The 24660-nt window shown below is 42.7% G+C and overlaps 1 protein-coding gene across 1 annotated transcript in view; it reads left to right on the plus strand.

Annotated features, from left to right (window-relative positions):
• The window catches only part of alpl (alkaline phosphatase, biomineralization associated), a 177633-nt gene that overhangs the window by 130487 nt on the left and 22486 nt on the right, over positions 1–24660 (plus strand). The window contains exon 5 of the mRNA XM_060909801.1: positions 19085–19259. Coding sequence (XP_060765784.1) covers positions 19085–19259 — 175 coding nt within the window. The remainder of the gene's footprint in view (positions 1–19084; positions 19260–24660) is intronic.

The following is a 24660-nucleotide window of genomic DNA, read 5'->3' on the forward strand; positions in this document are numbered from 1 at the left end:
AGGGTTACAAAAAAGACCCCAAAACAGGAAGTTCACCTGAGGCCAATATTGAAATGTAATAAGTTAATGTTTTTCTAGGACTGTTCTATTTATGTTCTTTTATATGTTCAGGTTCTTTTGGAGTTTGAGGTGGGGGGTATTGGGGTCAAAGGCAATACTTGACATAATATGGAAAGCCAAAAAGTTCTACTTAGGTTGGCTTCTTACAATGTGAATGGTGTATTCAACCCGGTAAAAAGAAGTAAAATACTTGGCAAAATGAGAAAAAACAGGGTAGATGTAATATGTCTTCAGGAGACTCATTTAATTGAATCAGAACATGCCAAACTTAGAAGACAGAGTTTTGACCAGATTTATTCAGAGTCCTATAAATCAGGACACAAAAGGGGAGTGGCAACATTGATATCGGCAAGGGTAACTTTTGAAAAGATTTTGGAAACCAGAGACAAGGAAGGAAGATACAATATGGTGGTAGGAAGATTAGAAGGAAGAGAAATTACTTGTATAAATGTATGCACCTCCTCTGCAGCATGGGGATTCTACAGACAGAGTTTCAATCTAATGATTACTAAAGCACAGGAAATGGCGATTATTTGTGGGGGTGACTTTAATTTGAGACTGAATCCAAAGTGGGATGTTTCAGGATTAACTCAGACTCAGTATAACACAGTAGGCAAGAAAGTGAGAGGGATGCTAAGAGAGATAAGCATTTGTGATGTATGAAGAGAACTCAATCCTAAAGTGAGAGACTACACTTTTCCTCGTCACTGCACAGGTCCTATTCAAGGATTGATTTTTTTTTTAATGTATAACAAAGATATTGGTTTTGTAAGGTCATGTAAAATTGGAATAATGGACTTCTTGGACCACAGTCCTATTTATCTAGACTTAAATATAAAAAACAAGAAAAATACTTTCTCATGGAGACTGAACTCAAATGTACTTGGGGGACAAATGAAGGAAGAACTGCAGAAAGAAATTCAGATATACCGGTCATAGAACAATAATGGGGAAGTGTCCCCGATTATGGTGTGCGATTCCGGTAAGGCTGTTTTAAGAAGGAAAATCATAGTGAAATTGGCACTACAAAAGAAATTCAGATGGAAAAATTAGATAAATTAGAAAAAAGCTGGAAAGTTTAGAAAGAAGATACAAAAACTGTACTCAATTGGATATTTCTAAACATATAAGGGAAACTAAAAATCAGATAAATGAAATATATAAAGCAGATATCCAGAAGAAATCCACCTTTTTGAAACAGAGTGTTATAAGTCCCTGATATGGGTGGAGTACAGAAGCATGGCAGGCAGGAGCTGAAGTTCTCACACACTTTATTTTCCTTTACTTAGCTGCTTTTCAGCTTTACTCACTCACTGCTCACACAGTCATGCACGCGCGCACACATTCTGGTCGGGAGAGACCTCTTTTCTGCTCTCCCCCTCCTTTTATGTTCCACTATCACTGCAATAAACACACACAAACACATTAATTGACAACAGGTGTAATGACTTGGCCACTCACCTTCCCTGACCCCGCCCTCCATTCACAAACTAACACTTGGCCATGCCCCCGCTGCCACATACCCCCACCGCCCAACTTAGGCCGGGGAACTGTCTGGCCTGCAGCGGACTCCCCCCCGATGGGACAGGAAGTCTGCCACCACCATCTGTGCCCCCGGGCTGTGGACCACCTCAAACTTAAATGGCTGGAGGGCGATATACCAATGGGTGATCCGCACATTGGCATCCTTCATGAGGTGGAGCCACTGGAGGGGCACGTGGTCTGAACAGAGGGTGAAAAGGCACCCCAGCAGGTAGTATCGAAGGGCGAGGACAACCTACTTGATGGCCAGACACTCCTTTCTGATGGCACTATACTTGCTTTCACGCATCGAGAGCTCACGGCTGATGTTCAGCACGGGACACTCCTGGCCCTCCACCTTCTGGAACAGCCCCAGCCCTCTGTCCGGTGCGTCCGTCTGTAAAATAAAGGGGAGAAAGAAGTCAGGGGAGTGTAAAAGTGGCCCCCACACAATGCAGCTTTTACTCTAGTGAAAGCCTGTTGGCACTGTTCCGTCCACTGGACCGGATCTGGTGCTCCCTTTTAGTGAGATCACTTAGCGGGCTAGTGACGTCTGAATAATTAGGTATGAACCTACGATAGTAGCCAGCCCCAGGATCTCTCACCCCCTTTTTGGTCTTGGGTCTCGGGCAGGCCACAATCACTGCAGTCTTGTTCATTTGGGGATGCACCTGCCCATGATCCAAGTGGAAACCTGGATACCTTACTTCCACCTGCCCAACTGCACACTTTTTCAGGTTAGCTGTGAGACCCACACGCCTCAGCGACTCTAGGACGGCCCTAAGGTGTTCCAGGTTGCACGGCCAATCATCCATCCATCCATTATCTGTAGTCACTTATCCTGTCGCAGGCAATCTGGAGCTTATCCCAGCTGACTATGGGCTAGAGGTGGGATACACCCTGGACAAGTCACCAGGTTATCACAGGGCCGACACGGAGACAAATAACCATTCACACTCACATTCACACCTATGGTCAATTTAGAGCCACCAATTAGCCTAACCTGCATGTCTTTGGACTGTGGGGGAAACTGGAGCACCTGGAGGAAACCCACGCAGACACGGGGAGAACATGCAAACTCGACCCAGAAAGGCCCTCGCCAGCCCAGGACCTTCTTGCTGTGAGGCGACAATGCTAACCACTACACCACCGTGCCGCCCCCGCGGCCAATCATTGCTATAAATAATGTCATAAAAGGTATGCTGCCACGTAGGTAGTGTGAAGATGGAGGATCTTGTCCATGAGCTGCTGGAACGTAGCGGGAGCCCCAAATAACCCAAAAGGAAGTGTGAAAAATTGGTGTAATCCAAATGGTGTGGAAAAGGCTTTTTTTCTCTCGGGAGAGAGGAGTCAAGGGGATCTGGCAGTATCCCTTTGTTAGATCCAGTGTTGAATAAAAGCAAGCAGCGCCTAACTGATCAAGCAAATCAACAATGCAAGGCATTGGGTATGCATAAAATTTAGATACCGCATTGACTTTTCTATAGTCCACACAGAACCGGACTGACCCATCGGTTTAGGGAACCAGGACCACTGGGCTGCTCCAGTCACTGTGGGACTCCTCGGTTATGCCCATTTCAAGCATGGCCTTGAGTTCATCCCGAACCACTTTTTTTTTGTGTTTGGGCAAGTTGTAAGGGTGGCTATGCACCACCACCCTCGGGGGCGTCTCAATGTGGTGTTCTATGAGGTGGGTGCGGCCAGGAAGGGGCGAGAACACACTGGAAAATTCCTTCTGCAACTTGGCCACCTCTGAGTTGGGCCAGTGAGAAGTGGTCTCCACAAGGGACCGGAGTGGTTTGCGATGTTAATTTTTTTTTTACCTCCGGCCCCAGCTCCACCTTCTCTGGAGCTACCAATGCCAATGCCACAGGGACCCCCTCATTCCAATGTTTTAACAGGTTGAGGTGGTAGATTTGCAACGCCCTGCCCCATCCGTTCGCCTCACCTCATAGTCAACGTCTCCAATTCGCTGTGTGAGCTTGAAGGGCCCTTGCCACTTGCTGATTAATTTGGAGCTCGATGTGGGCAATAATACGAATACCTTGTCTCCCGGTGTGAACTCTCTAAGGTTTCTCTCTAAGGTTGTAAGGTTGCCCCTGTTGTACAGCCGGACTTGACGTTCTTGTGCCTGCCATAAATTCTCCTAGGTTAAGTGCATGAGGGTGTGGAGTTTTGCACACAGGTCAAGAACGTACTGAATTTTGTTCTTGCTAGGTCCAAAATGCCACGTGGCTTATGCGGCTTTCTCCTGGCTACTAAGATGGCAGCGTGAACGGACGCAGCGGTCCCTCTCTCTCCGCATTTAGTGTCTAAAAGTGCGTGTTCTAGTGTACGTCTCTGTGCTTTATGTCTATGCCCATGTGCAAGTAGTGCACCGACAATGTCGGTCACAAGATATCATTGCCACTGCCTTCTGGCTATAGTAAATATGACCAAACATCTTGTCTTGGACCAGAAAGTCATACAGTGGTGCTTGAAAGTTTGAATTTAGAGCTTGAAACTTTATAATTTTCGATATTTCTGCATAAATATGATTTAAAACATCATCAGATTTTCACACAAGTCCTGAAAGTAGATAAAGAGAACCTAGTTAAACAAATGAGACAAAAATATTATACTTGGTCATTTATTTATTGGGCGACACGGTGGTGTAGTGGTTAGCGCTGTCGCCTCACAGCAAGAAGGTCCGGGTTCGAGGGCCGGCGAGGGCCTTTCTGTGTGGAGTTTGCATGTTGTCCGCGTGCGTTTCCTCCGGGTGCTCTGGTTTCCCCCACAGTCCAAAGACATGCAGGTTAGGTTAACTGGTGACTCTAAATTGACTGTAAGTGTGAATGGTTGTCTGTGTCTATGTGTCAGCCCTGTGATGACCTGGTGACTTGTCCAGGGTGTACCCCGCCTTTCGCCTGTAGTCAGCTGGGATAGGCTCCAGCTTGCCTGTGACCCTGTAGGACAGGATAAAGCGGCTAGAGATAATGAGATTTATTTATTGAGGAAAATGATCCAATATTACATATCTGTGAGTGGCAAAAGTATGTGAACCTTTGCTTTCAGTATCTGGTGTGACCCCCTTATGCAGCAATAACTGCAACTAAACGTTTCTGGTAACTGTTGATCAGTTCTGCACACCGGCTTGGGGGAATTTTAGCCCATTCCTCCATACAGAACAGCTTTAACTCTAGGATGTTGGTGGGTTTCCTCACATGAACTGCTCGCTTCAGGTCCTTCCACAACATTTCAATTGGATTAAGGTCAGGACTTTGATTTGGCCATTCCAAAACATTAACTTTATTCTTCTTTAACCATTCTTTGGTAGAACGACTTGTGTGCTTAGGGTCGTTGTCTTGCTGCATGACCCACCTTCTCTTGAGATTCAGTTCCTGGACAGATGTCCTGACATTTTCCTTTAGAATTCTCTGGTATAATTCAGAATTCATTGTTCCATCAATGATGGCAAGCCGTCTTGGCCCAGATGCAGCAAAATTGGCCCAAACCATGATACTACCACCACCATGTTTCACAGATGGGATAAGGTTCTTATGCTGGAATGCAGTGTTTTCCTTTCTCCAAACATAACACTTCTCATTTAAACCAAAAAGTTCTATTTTGGTCTCATCTGTCCACAAAACATTTTTCCAATAGCCTTCTGCCTTGTCCACGTGATCTTTAGCAAACTGTAGATGAGCAGCAATGTTCTTTTTGGAGAGCAGTGGCTTTCTCCTTGCAACCCTGCCATGTACACTATTGTTCAGTGTTCTCCTGATGGTGGACTCATGAACATTAACATTAGCCAATGTGAGAGAGGCCTTCAGTTGCTTAGAAGTTACCCTGGGGTCCTTTGTGACCTCGCAGACTACTATACACCTTGCTTTTGGAGTGATCTTTGTTGGTCAACCACTCCTGGGGAGGGTAACAATGGTCTTGAATTTCCTCCATTTGTACACAATCTGTCTGACTGGATTGGTGGAATCCAAACTCTTTAGAGATGGTTTTGTAACCTTCTTCAGCCTGATGAGCATTAACAACGCTTTTTCTGAGGTCCTCAGAAATCTCCTTTGTTTGTGCCATGATACACTTCCACAAACATGTGTTGTGAAGATCAGACTTTGATAGATTCCTGTTCTTTAAATAAAACAGGGTGCCCACTCACACCTGATTGTCATCCCATTGATTGAAATCACCTGACTCTAATTTCACCTTCAAATTAACTGCTAATCCTAGAGGTTCACATACTTTTGCCACTCACGGATATGTAATATTGGATCATTTTCCTCAATAAATAAATGACCAGGTATAATATTTTTGCCTCATTTGTGTAACTGGCTTCTCTTTATCTACTTTTAGGACTTGTGTGAAAATCTGATGATGTTTTAGGTCATACTTATACAGAAATACAGAAAATTCTAAAGGGTTCACAAACTTTCAAGCACCACTGGCGAGGAACTTCGAGGCCTGGGTCTTCTCTGCTGGACTACTACATCACCAGACCCGCCTACTGTGTCTCACCCAGAGAGGAGGCCCCAGAAGCGGTGTGAGAGAAAACAGAAGCATGGCAAGTGTGGCAGCATCCAGGCTAGGCTAGCCACTAGCCCACACAGACCTGCGATACCATCCCTCATTCTGGCCAATGTACGCTCACTAGACAACAAAATAGATAACATAGAACTCATGAGATCTGCGCTACGTGATGTGGGGGACTGTTGTGTTTTCATCTTTATGGAATCCTGGCTGAACGACAACATCCCGGACTCCACTATCCAGCTAGCCAGGCTAACATGCTACCATGCTGACTGAGCATGTACTGTTGTGCACAAACACTGTTCTCCACTGGCGGAGTTTATCATCAAGTGCTGACCCTTCTACCTACCGAGGGAGTTTACATCGATTCTGCTTGTCGCTGTTTACATCTCTCCCACCGCTAATACTAACGTTAGGAGCGAGGCACTCAATGAACTCTACCAGGCCATCAGTGAACAACAGACAGTGCACCCAGACGGATTCCTCATCACAGCAGGAGACTTCAATCACACAGATTTAAAGGTTTTACTGCCCAAACTACATCAGCATGTGGACTTTCCAACAAGGGGTGACAACTTCCTGGACTTGGTGTACACAACCCACAAAGGAGCTTACAAGGCCTCCCCCACCTGGGTCTCTCTGATCACATCACCATCATGCTGAGACCAGCATACAGACCCAGAGTGAGAGCCATCAGACCAACACAAAATCAGGTACGTTTGTGGCCAGAGGGGGCCTCCCATGCTTTGGAAGGACTGTTTTGGCACTAAACACTAGGACATTTTCAAAGAAGCAGCCACTTACAATGACCACATAGACATAGAGGAATACACTGAAGCCATTACAGCATACATCACAAAATGCACTGATGATGTCACTCACTGCAAAACCATCACTGTTCATGCTAACCAGAAGACTTGGCTGACAGGATGTTTCAAAGCTACAACCCTCACAGGCTCCCGCGGGCTTGGGACTCAACCTTTAGGGCTGGTGACACCGCAGGACTAGCAACAGCCAAAGCCAACCTGTTCTGTGGCATCAGGGAGGCAAAACGTCAGTACAACAAGAAAATATCTGGACACATCAGCAACACCAGAGATGCACACTCTCTGGCGTGGCATTCAAACCCTCACAAACTACAAACCCCCACCACAGACCTGTGAGAGTGACATCCCATTGCTAAACTGCCTCAATGACTTCTTTGGATGCTTTGAAACACAAAACAACACACCAGCACAGAAGACCACTCCTTTCCCGGAAGAGCAGGCCATATGTCTGGCTCCAGCCAGCGTGGAGAGGACCCTCTCCAGGATCAACCCATGTAAGGCAGCTAGACCAGACAACATACCTGGTCGTGTTCTGAAGGACTGTGCCATGGAGCTCAAGGATGTCCTCGCTGACATCTTTAACATCTCCCTGAACCAAGCTGTTGTTCCCACATGTTTCAAAGCTACAACCATAATACCAGTGCCAAAGAAGCCCCTCCCATCCAGCTATAATGACTATCAGACCGTAGCACTGACTTCCATCATCATGAAGTGCTTTGAGTGGCTGGCCATGCAGAACATTAAGTCCATCCTCCCTCCCTCTCATGACCTGTTCCAGTTTGCATATAGGTCAAACAGGTCCACAGAGGACACTATCTCCGCTGCTCTACACCCAGCCCTCACTCACCTGGACTCAAAGAACACCTATGTGCGAATGCTGTTCTTGGATTACAGATCAGCATTCAACACAATAATTCCCCAGCAGCTAATACAAAAACTCAGACATTTGGGACTCAGTGCCTCTCTTTGTAACTGGGTGCTGGACTTTCTTACAGGGAGGCCACAGAATGTGCAGGTTGGCAGTAACATCTCCAGGACCATCATACTGAGCACAGGGGCCCCACAAGGGTGTGTGCTCAGCCTGCTGCTCTTCACCCTGCTGACCCATGACTGTGTACCAATCTACAGTACCAACCACATCATCAAGTTTGTGGACGACATGACTGTGGTGGGCCTCATCACTAACAATGAAGCCAGCTACAGGAATGAGGTGAGCCAACTGGTCCAGTGGAGCAAAGACAACAATTTCTTCCTGAATGTGGGGAAGACCAAAGAGCTTGTCACCTTCAGGAGAGGTGACTCACAGTATCCCCCTCTGACCATTGACAGTGCTGCAGTGGAGAGGGTGAGCAGCACCAAATTCCTACGGGTGCACATCTCCGAGGACCTCTCCTGGTCCAACAACATCTCATCACTGGCCAAGAAGGCTCAAACTCTCCTCTACTTCCTCCACAACTGAGGAGTGCACGAGTCACCCCCCCACCCCATCATGTGCTCATTCTACAGGGGCACCATCGAGAATGTCCTCACTGGCTGCATCACTGCGTGGTATGGAGGCTGCAATGCCTCCTGCCGGAAGACTCTGCAACGCATAGTGAACATGGCCAGCAAGATCATTGGTACCCCTCAGCCCTCCCTTATGGACATCTATCACTCCCGTCTCACGCGCAGAGCCATCAGCATCACTGGTGACACCTCGCACCCTTCACACTCACTCTTCAGCCTCCTGCCCTCAGGGAAAAGGTACCGGAGCCTCCGGGCCCGCTCCACAACACTGCTGAACAGCTTCATCCACTAGGCTGTCAGGATGCTGAACTCTGTCCACTACCTACCTCCTGCCCCTGATCTGTAACACATTCATTTACATAAGAATTCTGTCATCCGTTTGCACATCACACTACAATCATTTACATTACTGTTGTATCTGCTGCTATTGGTCATTTGCACTACTGTTCATATACACCTCATAAGCTTCCCCGTTACAGTTATTGTACTGTATTTGCACTACTGCTATTTTGTACATTGTTTGATTTGAGTGTATTTTTACCTATATTATCTATCTATCTATCTATCTATCTATCTATCTATCTATCTATCTATCTATCTATCTATCTATCCTTTATTTAATATAAATATTTTTATCTGATTTTACAAGTAAGGTGAGAGAAACGGCATTTTGATTCTCCTATATGTTCTGCATATGTAGTGAATTGACAATAAAAGTCTTTGAATCTCTTGAATCATATAATAGCTCAAATGGTGAAAAACCTGTGGAGGTTTGCAGGACCTCTTGTACTGTAAATAACAGGGGCTCGAGCCATTTATCCCAAATACGTGCATCCTCACTTACAAATTTCCAAATTAAGATTTTGAGTGTCTGATTAAACCATTCCACTAAGCCATCCGTTTGTGGGTGATAGACACTGGTGCAGATAGACTTAATTCCCAGTAACCCATACAGTTCATGCAGTGTGCATGACATAAATGTAGTGCCTTGGTCTGTTAGGATTTCTTTCGGAATCCTGACCTAAGAGATAATACAGAAGAGCGCTTCCACAATCCTGTGTGCAGAGATATTGCAGAGAGGCACCGCTTCCGGATATTGTGTTGCATAGTCCACCAGAGCTAAAATAAAGCAATATCCCTGTGTTGACCGATCTAATGGCCTGACAAGATCCATACCAATTCTCTCAAAAGGGGTCTTGATTAGAGGGAGAGGGTGCAAAGGCACTTTTGGAGTGGCCGCGGGATTTACTAATTGACATTCACGGCACACCGCACACCACCAATGAATGTCCCCTGAATCCCTGGCCAATAGAACCGGGCCATTATTTGGGCTAGCATTTTATCCTGCCTTAAGTGTCCAGCCATGGGATTAAAGTGAGCTGCATGGAATATGAGTTCCCTATGGCTCTTTGGGATCAACAACTGGGTCATCTGTTCACCAGTTTGTGTGTCCTGCGTCACTCGGTACAACCTATCCTTAATAATAGCGAAATATGGGAAGGCCGGTGTTGCGCTTGGCTGGAGAGTTTGACCATCGATTACTCTCACTTGGTCAAACGCATGCTGCAGAGTTTCGTCTCATGACTGCTGTGAGGGCCACCTGGCTCAAGGTAGCCACTGCATATAAGGAGACATACACTGTTAGTGGTATATATACATGTGCGCATTTATTTTACAACATTTACAAACAATAATGAACCAAGCCAGCAAAGACACAACAAGCAGGCCGCCAGCCACACCCGCTGGAAGAGCAAGCTAGCAGCCTCTCACCGTCAGGCCAGGGCTGGAAATGAGAGAGCTACCAGCCTCTCGCCATCAGGCCAGGGCTGGAAATGAGAGAGACCCCTCCCAGGTGACAGAACCCCAGCTAAATACCCTGGACTCTGCCTCCTGGTTATGCCCAGACTGCAGGCTCCAACTCCACCTGCAGGCTATGCAAAGAACACAGCAAAATCAAAACACAGCCTGCAGTTAGTATTACTGTGGGAGCATAGAGTGTGGGAGGCAGTGGCGTAACGCCGGACGGCACGGTTGAGCCAGGGCGTCACATCACTCCCCCCCCAAAAGACAGGAACCCATAACATGGGTTACTGTGTAAGAACATCACAAATCCTACACAGCAATACACAGCAATAATACAAAATACACCCAAAAATACCAAACGCGTGCACACACTCATAGGCCTAAGTGAACACCCGTACAGGCTACACAGCCACACCAAACCAGAATTGAATCCATCCACATAGTCTCACTCATGCCGTTAAACCATCCCACCATTCCATGTTTCCGGACACACGGGAACGCTGAAACAGAGCAAGACATGAGAGACACAAACAGACAGACAAACAGGCACAGACAAACAGTCACTCATCCTTCCGGGGCACGAGAAAGGGCATCAGCCAGGACATTTTCATGGCCACGGATGTGTCGAATGAGGAGTCTGTAAGGCTGCAAAAAACATGCCCAGCGCATCAAGCGCGGATTAGAGTTCTGGAGTGAATGAATGAATGTGAGGGGGTTATGGTCTGTAAACACTTCCACAGGATGTACCCCTCCCCTCACATCTCATTCTCATTATCTCTAGCTGCTTTATCCTGTCCTACAGGGTAGGGCTGCTCGATATTGGAAAAAATCAATATCACGATTTTTTCAGTAAATATTGATATCGCGATTTTTAAAACGATACTTATACACCTTTTTTTTAAAGCCCCGATCATCAACACCCGAGGCACCGGGCCACATTTTTATAGTACAGGCCTCATAGGCTACCTGTCAACCCTTCCCGTTGTACCCTGAAACGCCTTTTACTTAAACTATTTACTGTGCAAGCGCGTACTTTGCATAGGTCCTATAGCCTGCACAAGGCTCACGTTCTCCTCACTCAACATTTCCGATCACAGAGGATGGAGCCAGCGCTGGTATTACCAGTGATTACTGCGTAACGTCCACACTGGCTCGTAGCCAGCCAAGGATAAAATCTCTCTCTCACACACACACACACTACAACGTAAGCTTGTGTGTTGTTAAGACACCAACATTAAACACGCACACACACGGACTGGCCATTGGGAGTAGCAGGAGTTTTCCCGGTGGGCCGGTGGTTCAGCGTGGGCCGGCGGAGAAAAAAAAACAGTTGCGCGCTGGCCTTTAATATGATAAGCAATGTTAACAGTTTCTTTAAGAAACTGTTAACATTGCTTATCATATTAAAGGCCAGCGCGCAACTGTAATAAGCAATGTTAACAGTTTCTTAAAGAAACTGTTAACATTGCTTATCATATTAAAGGCCAGCACGCAACTGTTTTTTTTTTTTCTCCGCCGGCCCACACTGAACCACCGACCCACTGGGAAAACTCCCGCTACTCCCGATGGCCAGTCCGTGTGTGAACACGCACAATATAGAGACAAGTCCTTAAGAATTAACATACATGAAAATAGCTCAGCGGCATGTAAACATTCCCTGAAAGTGTAGGTGGCACTGCGGCTAGATGCTACGTGAAATGGCACAAGGCAAACACCATGCTTCGCTCAGTCAACAGACAAAATCCACGAACCCAGTAGTCCTCCTACTACTGTGGGTTAGTGTTCTGTGGCCAAAAACACCCTATGCACAGTCATTCCAAAACATCCCCACTAGTTGCAGGTTATGTCTCAAATACAGATATGCGTTGTGGATTAAGCGATCTATTTTCAAGCATCAGGCTTCTCTTCCTTCATCTTCCAAATGTGGACTCCGCTATCTTTTTGGCATGTCAGCATTGAAATACCATTTGCAGAGATATTTCACTCGAAAAGTAAAAGCAACACATGATTAGGGCTACATGATTAGCAGGGGGACACCGTTTTAAGCGCACGGAATTTTAAAAACAATGTAATTACATCTGAGTCCGTCTACATCGCGCAATAAACCCGTCCTTAGCAGAACCTACTTCAAAACATGATGCTAGCTGCAGATGCACAAGTCAAAATCAAATGAACCCAAGTAAACATGCCGCGGCGGGCAACATTGATAACCAAATTGCCTTACCTTAAAACGCTGCCTTGACCACAGGACGACTCGCAATTATTCCACTTAAATCCACACGGTTTAACACATCTAACACAGCTAGCAAGCTGGATATGTGCTAATATTGTTGTGCTTGTTTTCTTCTGTAGATGCCATTTTTACATTACCCAGTCCCACATCCAAAAATATGACGTAAATATATGTTAATTGTATTATTATAACTATTAGCAAGCAAATCAAACAACATATTAACAAATCAATATATCAAATCACCCGACACGTATGAAAACAGAAGAACTGATTTTTTACTGTTGCGGAGATATCGCGGGAGTAGAATGGATGACGTATACAAGGCTATGGTGTGCCTTAGGGGACAGAAGGGTTCATTTTACCTTACAAATGACAAAAAATCGTTTCATATCAATATTATGAATTTTGATATCGTTTGACACCAATATCGATATCGTGATAAAAATACGATATATTGCACAGCTCTATTTGGGGGTCCAAATCACTAAAAAATTGACTAAATTATATAAGGCAAATTATAATAATATGACTCAGGACATCCAAAAAGATATTGAAAGGTGGTCCACACTACCATTAGACTTAAGTTCACGTGTTGAGACTATCAGAATGAATATACTACCCAGGCTCTTGTACTTGTTCCAGGCCCTACCTGTAGATATCCCCCGGGCTCAGTTTGTGCACTGGGACAGAATAATTTCAAGATACATCTGGGGGGGTAAAAGGCCTAGGGTGAGATATGAAACTCTCCAGCTACCAAAAGATAGGGGTGGATTGGGCCTTCCAAAACTGAAGGAGTATTACCATGCAGCCCAATTTAGATATATTGTTTGCTGGTGTAAACCAGACTATATAGCAAAATGGAAAACCATGGAAAGAGAATTCAATGGATACCCAACCCTGAGTATCATTGGAGATAAAGAAATTTACAAGAAAATTCAGGACAAAATAGATCCAATTACTGCTTTCACTTTGGAATTATGGTTCAAAGTAGTAAAAACACATAAAATAATTAATGTAAGACAATTAAAGTGGGTGGCATTTGATGAAAATTTCAAACCAAATGCATATGATAAAGGGTTTAAGTCATGGATAGATAGGGGAATAACAGCATGGTGCACCTTGGAAGTGAAAGGGGAGCTGGAGAGTTTTCAAAACATGATGAACAGGTATGGCCTGGAGAAACGTGATTTTCATAGATATTTACAACTAAGGGACTATTATAAGAAGGAAATTAAAAGAGACCCCTACATAGAAGTGAGTGGTGTAATTCAAATTTTAAACAAATCATACTCAGGAAAACCAATCAGAAGTGTGTCTGTAATATATCAAGCATTGACAGCAAATACAAATTCAACTGATTATGTAAAAGAGAAATGGAAATCAGAACTTGGCATAGAAATCACAGATGAAGATTGGCAAAATATGTGGATTACACACCAAACATCCACCAACTCACGGACATGGAGGGAGTTCTCTTGGAAAAACTTGATAAGATACTTCATCACTCCCATGATAAAGAACAAATACTCCAACACAAATTGCACATGTTGGAGAGAATGTGGTGAATTACAAGCAAACCATGCTCATATCTTTTGGAATTGTCATAAGATATCTGTGTTCTGGGGAATGGTTCATAATACTCTACAAACAATACTAGGATATGATGTTCCTATGAACAGTAAGACACTTTACTTGTGTAATCTAATGGAGGGAAATATCCAAAACGAAGATAAGTATTTAGTTAAAGTTCTGCTAACAGCTAGTAAAAAAGCTATAACCAAAAACTGGTGTAAAGTGGACCCACCTACCCAAAATCAATGGCTGGCGATTGTAGAGGAAATCTACATAATGGAAAAGATGACATTTCGTATAAGACTACAAGAGGAGCAAGGAGAACAAAAATGGACAAAATGGACTCTATATAAGGACTCAAACATAGACGGTCATAATGACTTTGGAGAGGAAGACTGAAAATACAATGTGATTCCCCAAGTTTCAGGTTTTTTTTGTTTTTTTTTTCTTTTTGTCTTTGTGTATTTTTTTTCTTTTGGTGTGTGATTGCTATTTCTCACTGTTGAATGAAAACATCAATAAAAATTAAAGTAAAAAAAAAAAAAAAGAGTACTCCGGGATTACATATCTCTTTACTAATTCGATGGAGAATACATCTAAGAACGAAGTCAAGAAAAATGTTGAAAATGCATGGGGATTCTCTGCCTCCCTGTCTGCAGCCAGAGATTGTTTCAAATGATGTTATTAAGTGTTGGGCCGAGTATGCACAGAACTCCCTCAGACACTCTGCTACACAGCTAACACCATTTCAGTGCATACTCGGCATACCCATGGGCCGAGTATGCACAGAACTCCCTCAGACACTCCGCTACACAGCTAACACCATTTCAGTGCATACTCGGCTACCAACAACCCTTGTTCCCTTGGGACGATGCACCAAGCCAGGTACAGGCAGTAGACAAAATGGTTTACACACAGTTAAGCAATATAGCCACCAATGCCTCGAAACAATCAACACGAAGTATAAGGAATATGCAGACAGACAGAGGAGAAAACCCAGACTTCTCCCCAGGTGACAGAGTATGGGTGGCTACAAAGAACCTGAGAGAGCCCAACACCTCCAAAAAACTTCAGTCATGATACATTGGGCCATTCAAGATTTTGCAACGCAATGAAGTCTCCTACTGCTTAGAACTCCCCCCTCACAGCAGATGATCGCCCACGTTTCACATCTCCAACCTCAAACCAGCGGTCCTGGGCCCCCTGGCTGAGAACACTCCAATCCAGGAACATCCTGAACACCTAGAGGGAGAACCCGTCTACCAGGTAAATAAGATTCTCAACTCCAGACACAGAAGAGGACACATCAAGTACCTGGTAGATTGGGAAGGCTATGGACCTGAGGAACAAAGCTGGGTTCTGCCAAGGACATCCTAGACCCTCTTCTCAAACAATAATTTCATGCTCAACATCCACACAAACCAGCACCATGAAGTAGAGGGCACCCTAGGAAAACTTCAGCTCCCAGAGGGAGCTCCTCGGGGAGGGGGGGCTCTGTCAGTAAACCTGCTGTTGACACTCGAACTACAAACATGGACATTCAAGACTACAATCCCCAAGACTCACAGTGCCCTCTGTCTCCTGAATATTAACTACAGCTGACACTCATTTCCTCAATTAGCCCCTCTCCTATATAAACCACTCTCACACTCCACTCCAATGCAAAGTACCATTCTGTATCTACCCAGTTCATACCAAGCCTTGTATTTCTCTATCTGCCTCTCTAGTTTCTGACCTTTGCTAGCCTTCCTTCGTTTATGCTATTTGTCTCGTCTCCTCTATGTTGTTTGCTGATTGACTGACCCTTGTTTGTTTCCTGACCTCGATTCTTGTCTACCGTTTTGGCTTTGTCAACAGTCTGCTTCCCTGCTCTCCTCTGCATTTACATCCATAAGTGCCTGCACTCTGACGCACTGATACACTTCCAGGATCTTAAAGATCGTTTTGGATTAACCAATCCTGACTTTTATAGATTTTTGCAACTTGGACACTACGTAGGGAAAACAATGAGAAAGGAGGACTTGGACAAAATTAATTCAGGTATAGTGAGGATATTCCTACTGGGTTACAAGTCAGACCTTGGTCACAGAAAAATATCGAAGTTATATAAGGGGCTACAAGAGTTAAAAGGGGAAGATACAACGTATACAAAGGAGAAATGGGAAAAGGAGAGTAATATTACAATGCAGTTAGAGGTGTGGGAAAAACTTAATTTCCAACAATGGAAGAGTACATCAGCTCTATCTTGGAGAGAATTTGGGTGGAAAAATATAGTAAGGTTCTTTTGAGTACCACTACAATGGCATTCCCTAGGAGGAGGTACATCATGTTGGAGGTCCTGTGGTGAGAGTAAAGCAACACATGGAAATGTGTTTTGGGACTGCCCGACCCTTTCAAAATACTGGGAGAAAATTAAAATGGTCATGGAGAAAGTTTTGAAAACAGTGATTCCGTTAGGGCTTGAGACTTTGTATTTGGATTTAAGACTGGACACTGTGAAGGGTTTTGAAAATAAATATATGTACAGTATTTTACTATTAGCGAGTAAGAAAACAATCATGAGGAAATGGTTGGCAATAGATTCCCCTACAATAGAGGACTAGGTCAAGGTGGTTCAGGATATTTTTATAATGGAGAAGCTAACTTTCATTCTTCAGCTTGAACAAGACAAGTTTGAAAGATACTGGAAAACTTGGACAAATTATGTAACAACCTTTAGACAAGATATTGACTAACTCGACATAATGGCTCCCCCTATGTTTGGCGCCACTCCACTGGTTCTGTTTCTTTTTTTTTTTTTAGGAGTTAGACAATTCTCAGTCAGAGGTATACACATAAACAGCCAGGTTATTATTATTATATTTTTCCTTATTAAATAATATGTATAGGAAATATGTATGTGGGGTTTCTGAATATGATTGTACAGGGATACACCTGAATATGTACAGGTATGAATGAAGGGAATGTACAGTGCCTTGCAAAAGTATTCATCCCCCTTGGTGTTTGTCCTGTTTTGTCGCATTACAAGCTAGAATTAAAATGAATTTTGGGGGCGTTAAAACCATTTGATTTACACAACATGCCTACAACTTTAAAGGTGAAAACTGTTGTTTTATTGTGACAAACAATTATGAAGATGAAAAAAAAACAGCAATCTGGAGTGTGCATAGGTATTCACCCCCTTTAGTATGAAACCCTTAAATAAGAGCTGATCCAACCAATTCATTTCATAAGTCACATAATTAGTTGATTAAGATCCACCTGTGTGCAATCAAAGTGTCACATGATCTGTCACATGATGTCTGTATGAATCAACCTGGTCTGGAAGGACCCTGACTCTGCAAGACTGCTAAGCAAGCAACATGAAAACCAAGAAGCACTCCAAACATGTCAGAGACAAAGTTGTGAAGAAGTATGGATCAGGGTTGGGTCATAAAAAATATCTCAAACTTTGAATACCCTATGGAGCACCATTAAATCAATTATAGAAAAATGGAAAGAACATAACATAATTTCAAACCTGACAAAAGAATGTCGCCCACCAAAACTCACAGTCCAGGCAAGGAGGGCATTAATCAGAGATGCAACAAAGACACCAAAGATAACACTGAAGGAGCTGCAGCGATCCACAGTGGAGATGGGAGTATCAGTCCATAGGACCACTTTAAGTCATACACTCCACAGAGTGGGGCTTTATGGAAGAGTGGCCAAAAAAAAGTAATTGCTTAAGGAGTTTGCCCAACAGTATGTGGCAGACTCCAAAAACATATGGAAGAAGATTCTCTGGTCAAATGAGACAAAAATTGATCTTTTTGGCCATCATAGGAAATGCCATGTGTGGCGCAAACCCAACACCCTGAGAACACCATTCCTACAGTGAAGCATGGTGGTGGCAGCATCATGCTGTGGGGATATTTTTCATCTGCAGGGACAGGAAAGCTGGTCAGGACTGAATGAAAGATAGATGACACTAAATACCGGGCAATTCTGGAAGAAAACCTGTTTGAGTTGGCCAGAGGTTTGAGACTGGGACGAAGGTTCATGTTCCAGCAGGACAATTACCCTAAACATACTGCTAAAGTTACACTGGAGTGGTTTAAAGGGAAACATTTAAATGTCTTGGAATGGCCTCGTCAAAGCCCAGACCTCAATCCAATTGAGAATCTGTGGCATAACTTGAAGATTGCTGTACACCAATGCAACCCATCTAACTTGAAGGAGTTGGAACAGTTTTGCCTTGAGGAATGGGCAAAAATCCCAGTGGCTAGATGTGCTAAGCTAATATAGACATACCCCAAGAGACTTGCAGCTGTAATTGCAGCAATAGGTGCCTCTACAAAGTATTGACTTTGGGGGTGAATACCTATATACACACTCCAGATTTCTGTTTTTTCATCTTAATTATTGTTTGTGTAACAATAAAACAACAGTTTTCACCTTTAAAGTGGTAGGCATGTTGTGTAAATCAAATGGTGCTAACCCCCCCAAAATCCATTTTAATTCCAGCTTGTAATGTGACAAAACAGGACAAAAACCAAGGGGGATGAATACTTTTGCAAGACACTGTATATGAGAGTGTGTATACAGATGTAGATAAGCATGTATGCTTTTTTTTTTGCTTTCATTTTACTTAGTTATTTATTTTGAATTTGCCTACTTGATCAGGTATATGTGTATAGGAGTATGGAGATGGATGTGAGTATTGGTGCTTTTTTAAATTTTATTTATTTAATTATCTTACTTTAGTTTGATGACAAAGACTGGTAGCATGATGACAAATTTAATAGCAACATGTATAACCTGTTTCTCAAATAAAAAATGTAATTAAAAAATTAATGCTAAATATACAGTAATTTTTAAAGTATAAATAACACAATAATGCAATCTTATTTGACATATTAATTATATTCTTTTTTACATTACTGTATTATTAATCTTTATCTTTTATTATTCCTATCAGTATAAATACTAACTTGCTCTGGCATTAGACCAACATCGAAGCTTTATTATTTCACAAACATTCACAACCAGCTTCTTTCTGTAGACCTACAACACCAATGCTCAGGTGGCAGACAGTGCTGGCACAGCTACGGCATACCTGTGTGGTGTAAAGGCCAATGAGGGCACAGTGGGTGTGAGTGCAGCAGCTGTGAAGGGCCAGTGTAACACCACACGGGGCAATGAGGTCACCTCCATCCTTAAATGGGCCAAAGATGCAGGTGTGTGTCAGTGAACTCAACACTTTCCTGAAGGCAAACAAAATTAACAGAAAATAACAAAAATACATGAAGAGAAATAGTAGATTAATGTGCAGCAGCAGCTCACAACCATAGATTTTGATTGGACTGGACAACATTAATAATCACATAGCCTCAAACAAAATGAAGTTGAGAGGTGATCACACTTGTGATTTTAGAGTAACGCTGTAATAAGCAGTTAAGTGTTAACAACATACAGTCATTCAACATACAGTCTAGCAGCTTGTTTTGTATGGCTTTAGATGTACCTTTTTCAGCTGTTTTTGAATCTAATATCATTAACCAGGGTTTACAGGTTTCAGCAGAATTTCCCAACTATATCTTAAAAAACACCCAAAAAACTTTATTGAAAGAGACATTTTCCCTTTGTTCTTAGCCTTTGCATATGAAACAAGTATTTCACATGTATTTCTGATGTGCAGACATTATCCACTCAATAATCCTCTTTTCTCTCTCCCAGTCTTTGCCCTATCTTACAGTGTGGGAAATAAGGAATTTTAAGCAGACTGTCATAAGACAGACAAGTCCGAAATGTTGTCTGTTCATCCAAATTTCAGCCTGTCCGAATTATGGGCCAAAGGCCCGGAACGGTGCAGTCAACCGGAGGCTGAAGGGCTTTAGATGCCTGGAGATGGCTTCTCAGCTATTTCCAGGCACATATTTGTGATCTTCAAAGGCCAAATTACACTAGACATTTGTTGGTAATTACACTACAAATTGAATATAATTTACAAGAAAATGTCAGAAGATTCAAGAAAAACATGCTTAAAGTTATACCCAAAAAACAGTAGTAGCTACACACAGGTTAGTTCCTTGTCTAGAAAAAAGTATTGGGGGGGATGTTCCAGTTGGTTACAACTTACTGGTACTCATATAGATACTTCAAAACACCCATGAAATATTGTGTTAACAATGACTATTTTTATAATAAGTCTATGAGAAATTTAGTAATTGACAGCACAACTCTTCCTACATGATAGAGTTAAATTTTTGAGTATGATATTCCAAGTAATTTTGTAACAAAATGACTTAAAACTAGACATGGCAATATCATTTGGCATTCAGACTAAAATCTGCTGGACTAGAACTTAGAAAATAGAAGAAAACACTGCAAAAGAGAAACCAATCGAAACCGAAAAAGTGAAAGTGATTATCATGCCATTACCCTGTGAATAGTCTTTTATGAATGCGTAAGTGGGCACTCAGTGCTCTGACTCCAGTGTGACCAAGTAAGGTGACAAGTTTTATGTTTCATCTAATTTAGGTAATTTAAAAAATTTAATATTACTTGTCAGTGGGCACAACTTAAAGTCTAAAGTTTCTGTCAATATGTTTATCATGCTTGTATGATAAAAACTCACAAAGGTATTTATCTACATAAATGCCTGACCTACTCATTCTAAACCTACTGAGCTTCGCTGGCGAAGCTCTTGACCCCAGAGGGTTAAAATACGATGGAAAAAACACTTTATCAGGGTCTAAAACCTGTAGTAGTCTATTTTCTTTTAACGTTAGTGGTATACCTACCCAGCTGATAACAGCATTGCATGGTGTCATGCCAAAATGCACTTCTACTCGCTGATGACAGGTGACTTATCATTCATCAAGCGTGTCTGTGATCGGTGAATCACAGGCTGTGTTACGACATAATGTATTCGCCCAGTGTAACATTTGGAAGAAAATTAGAAGTAGATTAGACCCATATCTTTACAATTTTTCATCCGGTTTGATGCTTTTGAAATACAGATGGACACATTTGAATTATTTTTTTATCGGCCATCCATTCTGATGCTTTTGAAATACAGACAGACAAATGCGAAAATTACCGGTCAATGTCTGCTGGTCCGGCCTTATTTTCCACACTGATCTTACAATGTGAAAGGTTCTGTACTTCACAGATACACTGTCTGCATTTACAGTTTGCCTTGTTAGCAGAAAGCTGTTAGATTTAATTCCACTTATTTGCTATAAAGCAAAATCTTGACCACTTAGTCTTTGTCTGAATCTTCAGACTCATGTTTATTATTATTATTATTATTATTATTATTATTATTATTATTATTATTATTGTTGTCATAAACCATGGCAAACTGTCCACTAACTGTTGATCCACAACCCCTCTACTGAACATGGTGTAGTGTGACTCCTTCCCAATGGACATCTATTAGCACATCTACTAGCTGCAATAAGAAATCTATGGAGGCTAAGCAGTGGAACAGTGAATGCATAGCCCCACAATTGCACACCATCCATACAGGTAAACAATTCAATAGAACATTGGCTTCCTTCTGTCAAAAAGCATTTTTTTTCCTCGCCTGCTACGGAGTAAGCGGGGCAAGGTATTGTTTTCAGTTGGGTTTCTTTGTTTTTTTGTTAGCAACATTATGGGAAAATGGCTAGACCAATCTTCATGAAACTTTCAGGATAGATGGACATTGGTCTCAAATAGAACCTCCAACATTTTGATGGTCATCCGGTCAAGGTCACAGTGACCAAAAAGGTAAAAAAAAAAAAAAAGAAGCTCTGAGCTCAGACTGTAGGAGCGCTGTCTTGGAAAGACTCCACCCACATACACGCTGATTGGATCACTACCTGCCTCATTTGCATACACTGTGTTGTCATTGGATGGTTTCTTGGTTTGCTTACATACACAAAGGAAGGGGTTTTGGCCATGCCCAATTTTAAACCCCATTGATAAAAACTTCCCCGCTCTGTTGATTTACCTTGCCCGCTGCAGTTAAAGAAATCACTTTCAGACATCTTTATGCTTATTACAGCAGAGGTCTCAAAAGTAGCCTGTCAGCGGTGGCAAATCACTGCCTGTAGTGCGATTTCCGCTGACTATTTTTCACTGAGTAACAAAAATATTTTTGTTTATGGTGGTGCTTGAAAGTTTGTGAACCCTTTAGAATTTTCTATATTTCTGCATAAATATGACTGAAAACATCATCAGATTTTCACACAAGTCCTAAAAGTAGATAAAGAGAATGCAGTTAAACAAATGAGACAAGAATATTAGACTTGGTCATTTATTATTGAGGAAAATGATCCAATATTACATCTCTGTGAGTGGCAAAAGTATGTGAACCTTTGCTTTCAGTATCTGGTGTAACCCCCTTGTGCAGCAATAACTGCAAATAAACATTTCCAGTAACTGTTGATCAGTCCTGCACACCGGCTTGGAGGAATTTTAGCTCATTCCTCCATACAGAACAGCTTCAACTCTGGGATATTGGTGGGTTTCCTCATGTGAACTGCTCGCTTCAGGTCCTTTCACAACATTTCAATTGGATTAAGGTCAGGACTTTGACTTGGACATTCCAAAACATTAATCTTATACTTCTTGAACCATTCTTTGGTAGAACGACTTGTGTGCTTAGGGTCGTTGTCTTGCTGCATGACCCACCTTCTCTTGAGATTCAGTTCCTGGACAGATATCCTGACATTTACCTTTAGAATTTGCTGGTATAATTCAGAATTCATTGTTCCATAAATGATGGCAAGCCATCCTGGCCCAGATGCAGCAAAACAGGCCCAAACTATGATACTACCACCACCATGTTTCACAGATGGGATAAGGTTCTTGTGCTGGAATGCAGTGTTTTCCTTTCTCCAAACATAACGCTTCTCATTTAAACCAAAAAGTCCTATTTTGGTCTCATCAGTCCACAAAACGTTTTTCCAATAGCCTTCTGGCTTGTCCATGTGATCTTTAGCAAATTGCAGACAAGCAGCAATGTTCTTTTTGGAAAACAGTGGCTTTCTCCTTGCAACCCTGCCATGCACACTATTGTTGTTCAGTGTTCTCCTGATGGTGGACTCATGAACATTAACATTAGCCAATGTGAGAGAGGCCTTCAGTTGCTTAGAAGTTACCCTGGGGTCCTTTGTGACCTCGCTGACTATTACACGCCTTGCTCTTGGGGTGATCTTTGTTGGTCAACCACTCCTGGGGAGGGTAACAATGGTCTTGAATTCCCTCCATTTGTACACAATCTGTCTGACTGTGGATTGGTGGAGTCCAAACTCTTTAGAGATGGTTTTGTAACCTTTTCCAGCCTGATGAGCATCAACAACGCTTTTTCTGACGTCCTCAGAAATCTCCTTTGTTCCTGCCATGATCCACTTCCACAAACATGTGTTGTGAAGATCAGACTTTGATAGATTCCTGTTCTTTAAATAAAACAGGGTGCCCACTCACACCTGATTTGTCATCCCATTGATTGAATACATCTGACTCTAATTTCACCTTCAAATTAACTGCTAATCCTAGAGGTTCACATACTTTTGCCACTCACAGATATGTAATATTGGATCATTTTCCTCAATAAATAAATGACCAAGTATATTTTTGTCTCATTTGTTTAACTGGGTTCTCTTTATCTACTTTTAGGACTTGTGTGAAAATCTGATGATATTTTAGTTCATATTTCTGCATAAATATAGAAAATTCTAAAGGGTTCACAAACTTTCAAGCACCACTGTACATATCTATACCAAACTGAGCAACGCGCAATGTGAAACTAAGTTTTATTCAACTAAATAATGGCCAGGGTTCCCGCTGGCACTTGTCACACTTGTCACTGACAAACATAATCCATCAGTGATGAAGAGAAAATTACTAGCAGTCATCACGGTGACGAATGTGTGTCATCATTGTCATAAGTCATTGTGGCAGCGGGGGTGTGGTCAAGCGTTGGTCTGTGAATGGAGGGCGGAGTCAGGGAAGGTAAGTGGCAGAATCACTGCACCTGATGGGAATTAATCTGTGTTTGTGTGTCTTCCCCAGTGACCCATACAGTTCGCGCAGTGTGTGTGACATAAACATAGTGCCTTGATCAGTCAGAATCTCTTTGGGGATTCCAACTCGGGAGATGATGTGGAAGAGTGCTTCTGCAATACTATGTGCTGAGATATTACAAAGAGGCACTGCTTCTGGATATTGCGTTGCATAGTCCACCAGAACTAAAATAAAGCGATCTCCTCATGTTGACCAATCTAATGGCCCAACGAGATCCATCCCAATTCTTTCGAACGGGGTCTCGATTAATGGCAGAGGGCACAAAGGCGCTTTTAGAATGGCCACGAGATTTACTAACTGGCATTTGCGGCACGCCGTACACCACCTACAGACATCGCCGCGAATCCCTGGCCAATAGAACTGGGCCATTATTCGGGCTAGTGTCTCATCCTACCCCAAGTGTCCGGTCATGGGATTAAAGTGAGCTGCCTGGAATATAAATTCCCAGCGGCTCTTTGGGATTAAAACCTGTGTTATCGGTTCCTTAGTCTGAGTGTCCTGCGTCACTCAGTATAACCTATCCTTAATAATGGAGAAATGGGGGAAGGACGGGGTGGCGTT

Source organism: Neoarius graeffei, chromosome 26 (assembly GCF_027579695.1).
Source record: "Neoarius graeffei isolate fNeoGra1 chromosome 26, fNeoGra1.pri, whole genome shotgun sequence".
Taxonomy (NCBI): domain Eukaryota; kingdom Metazoa; phylum Chordata; class Actinopteri; order Siluriformes; family Ariidae; genus Neoarius; species Neoarius graeffei.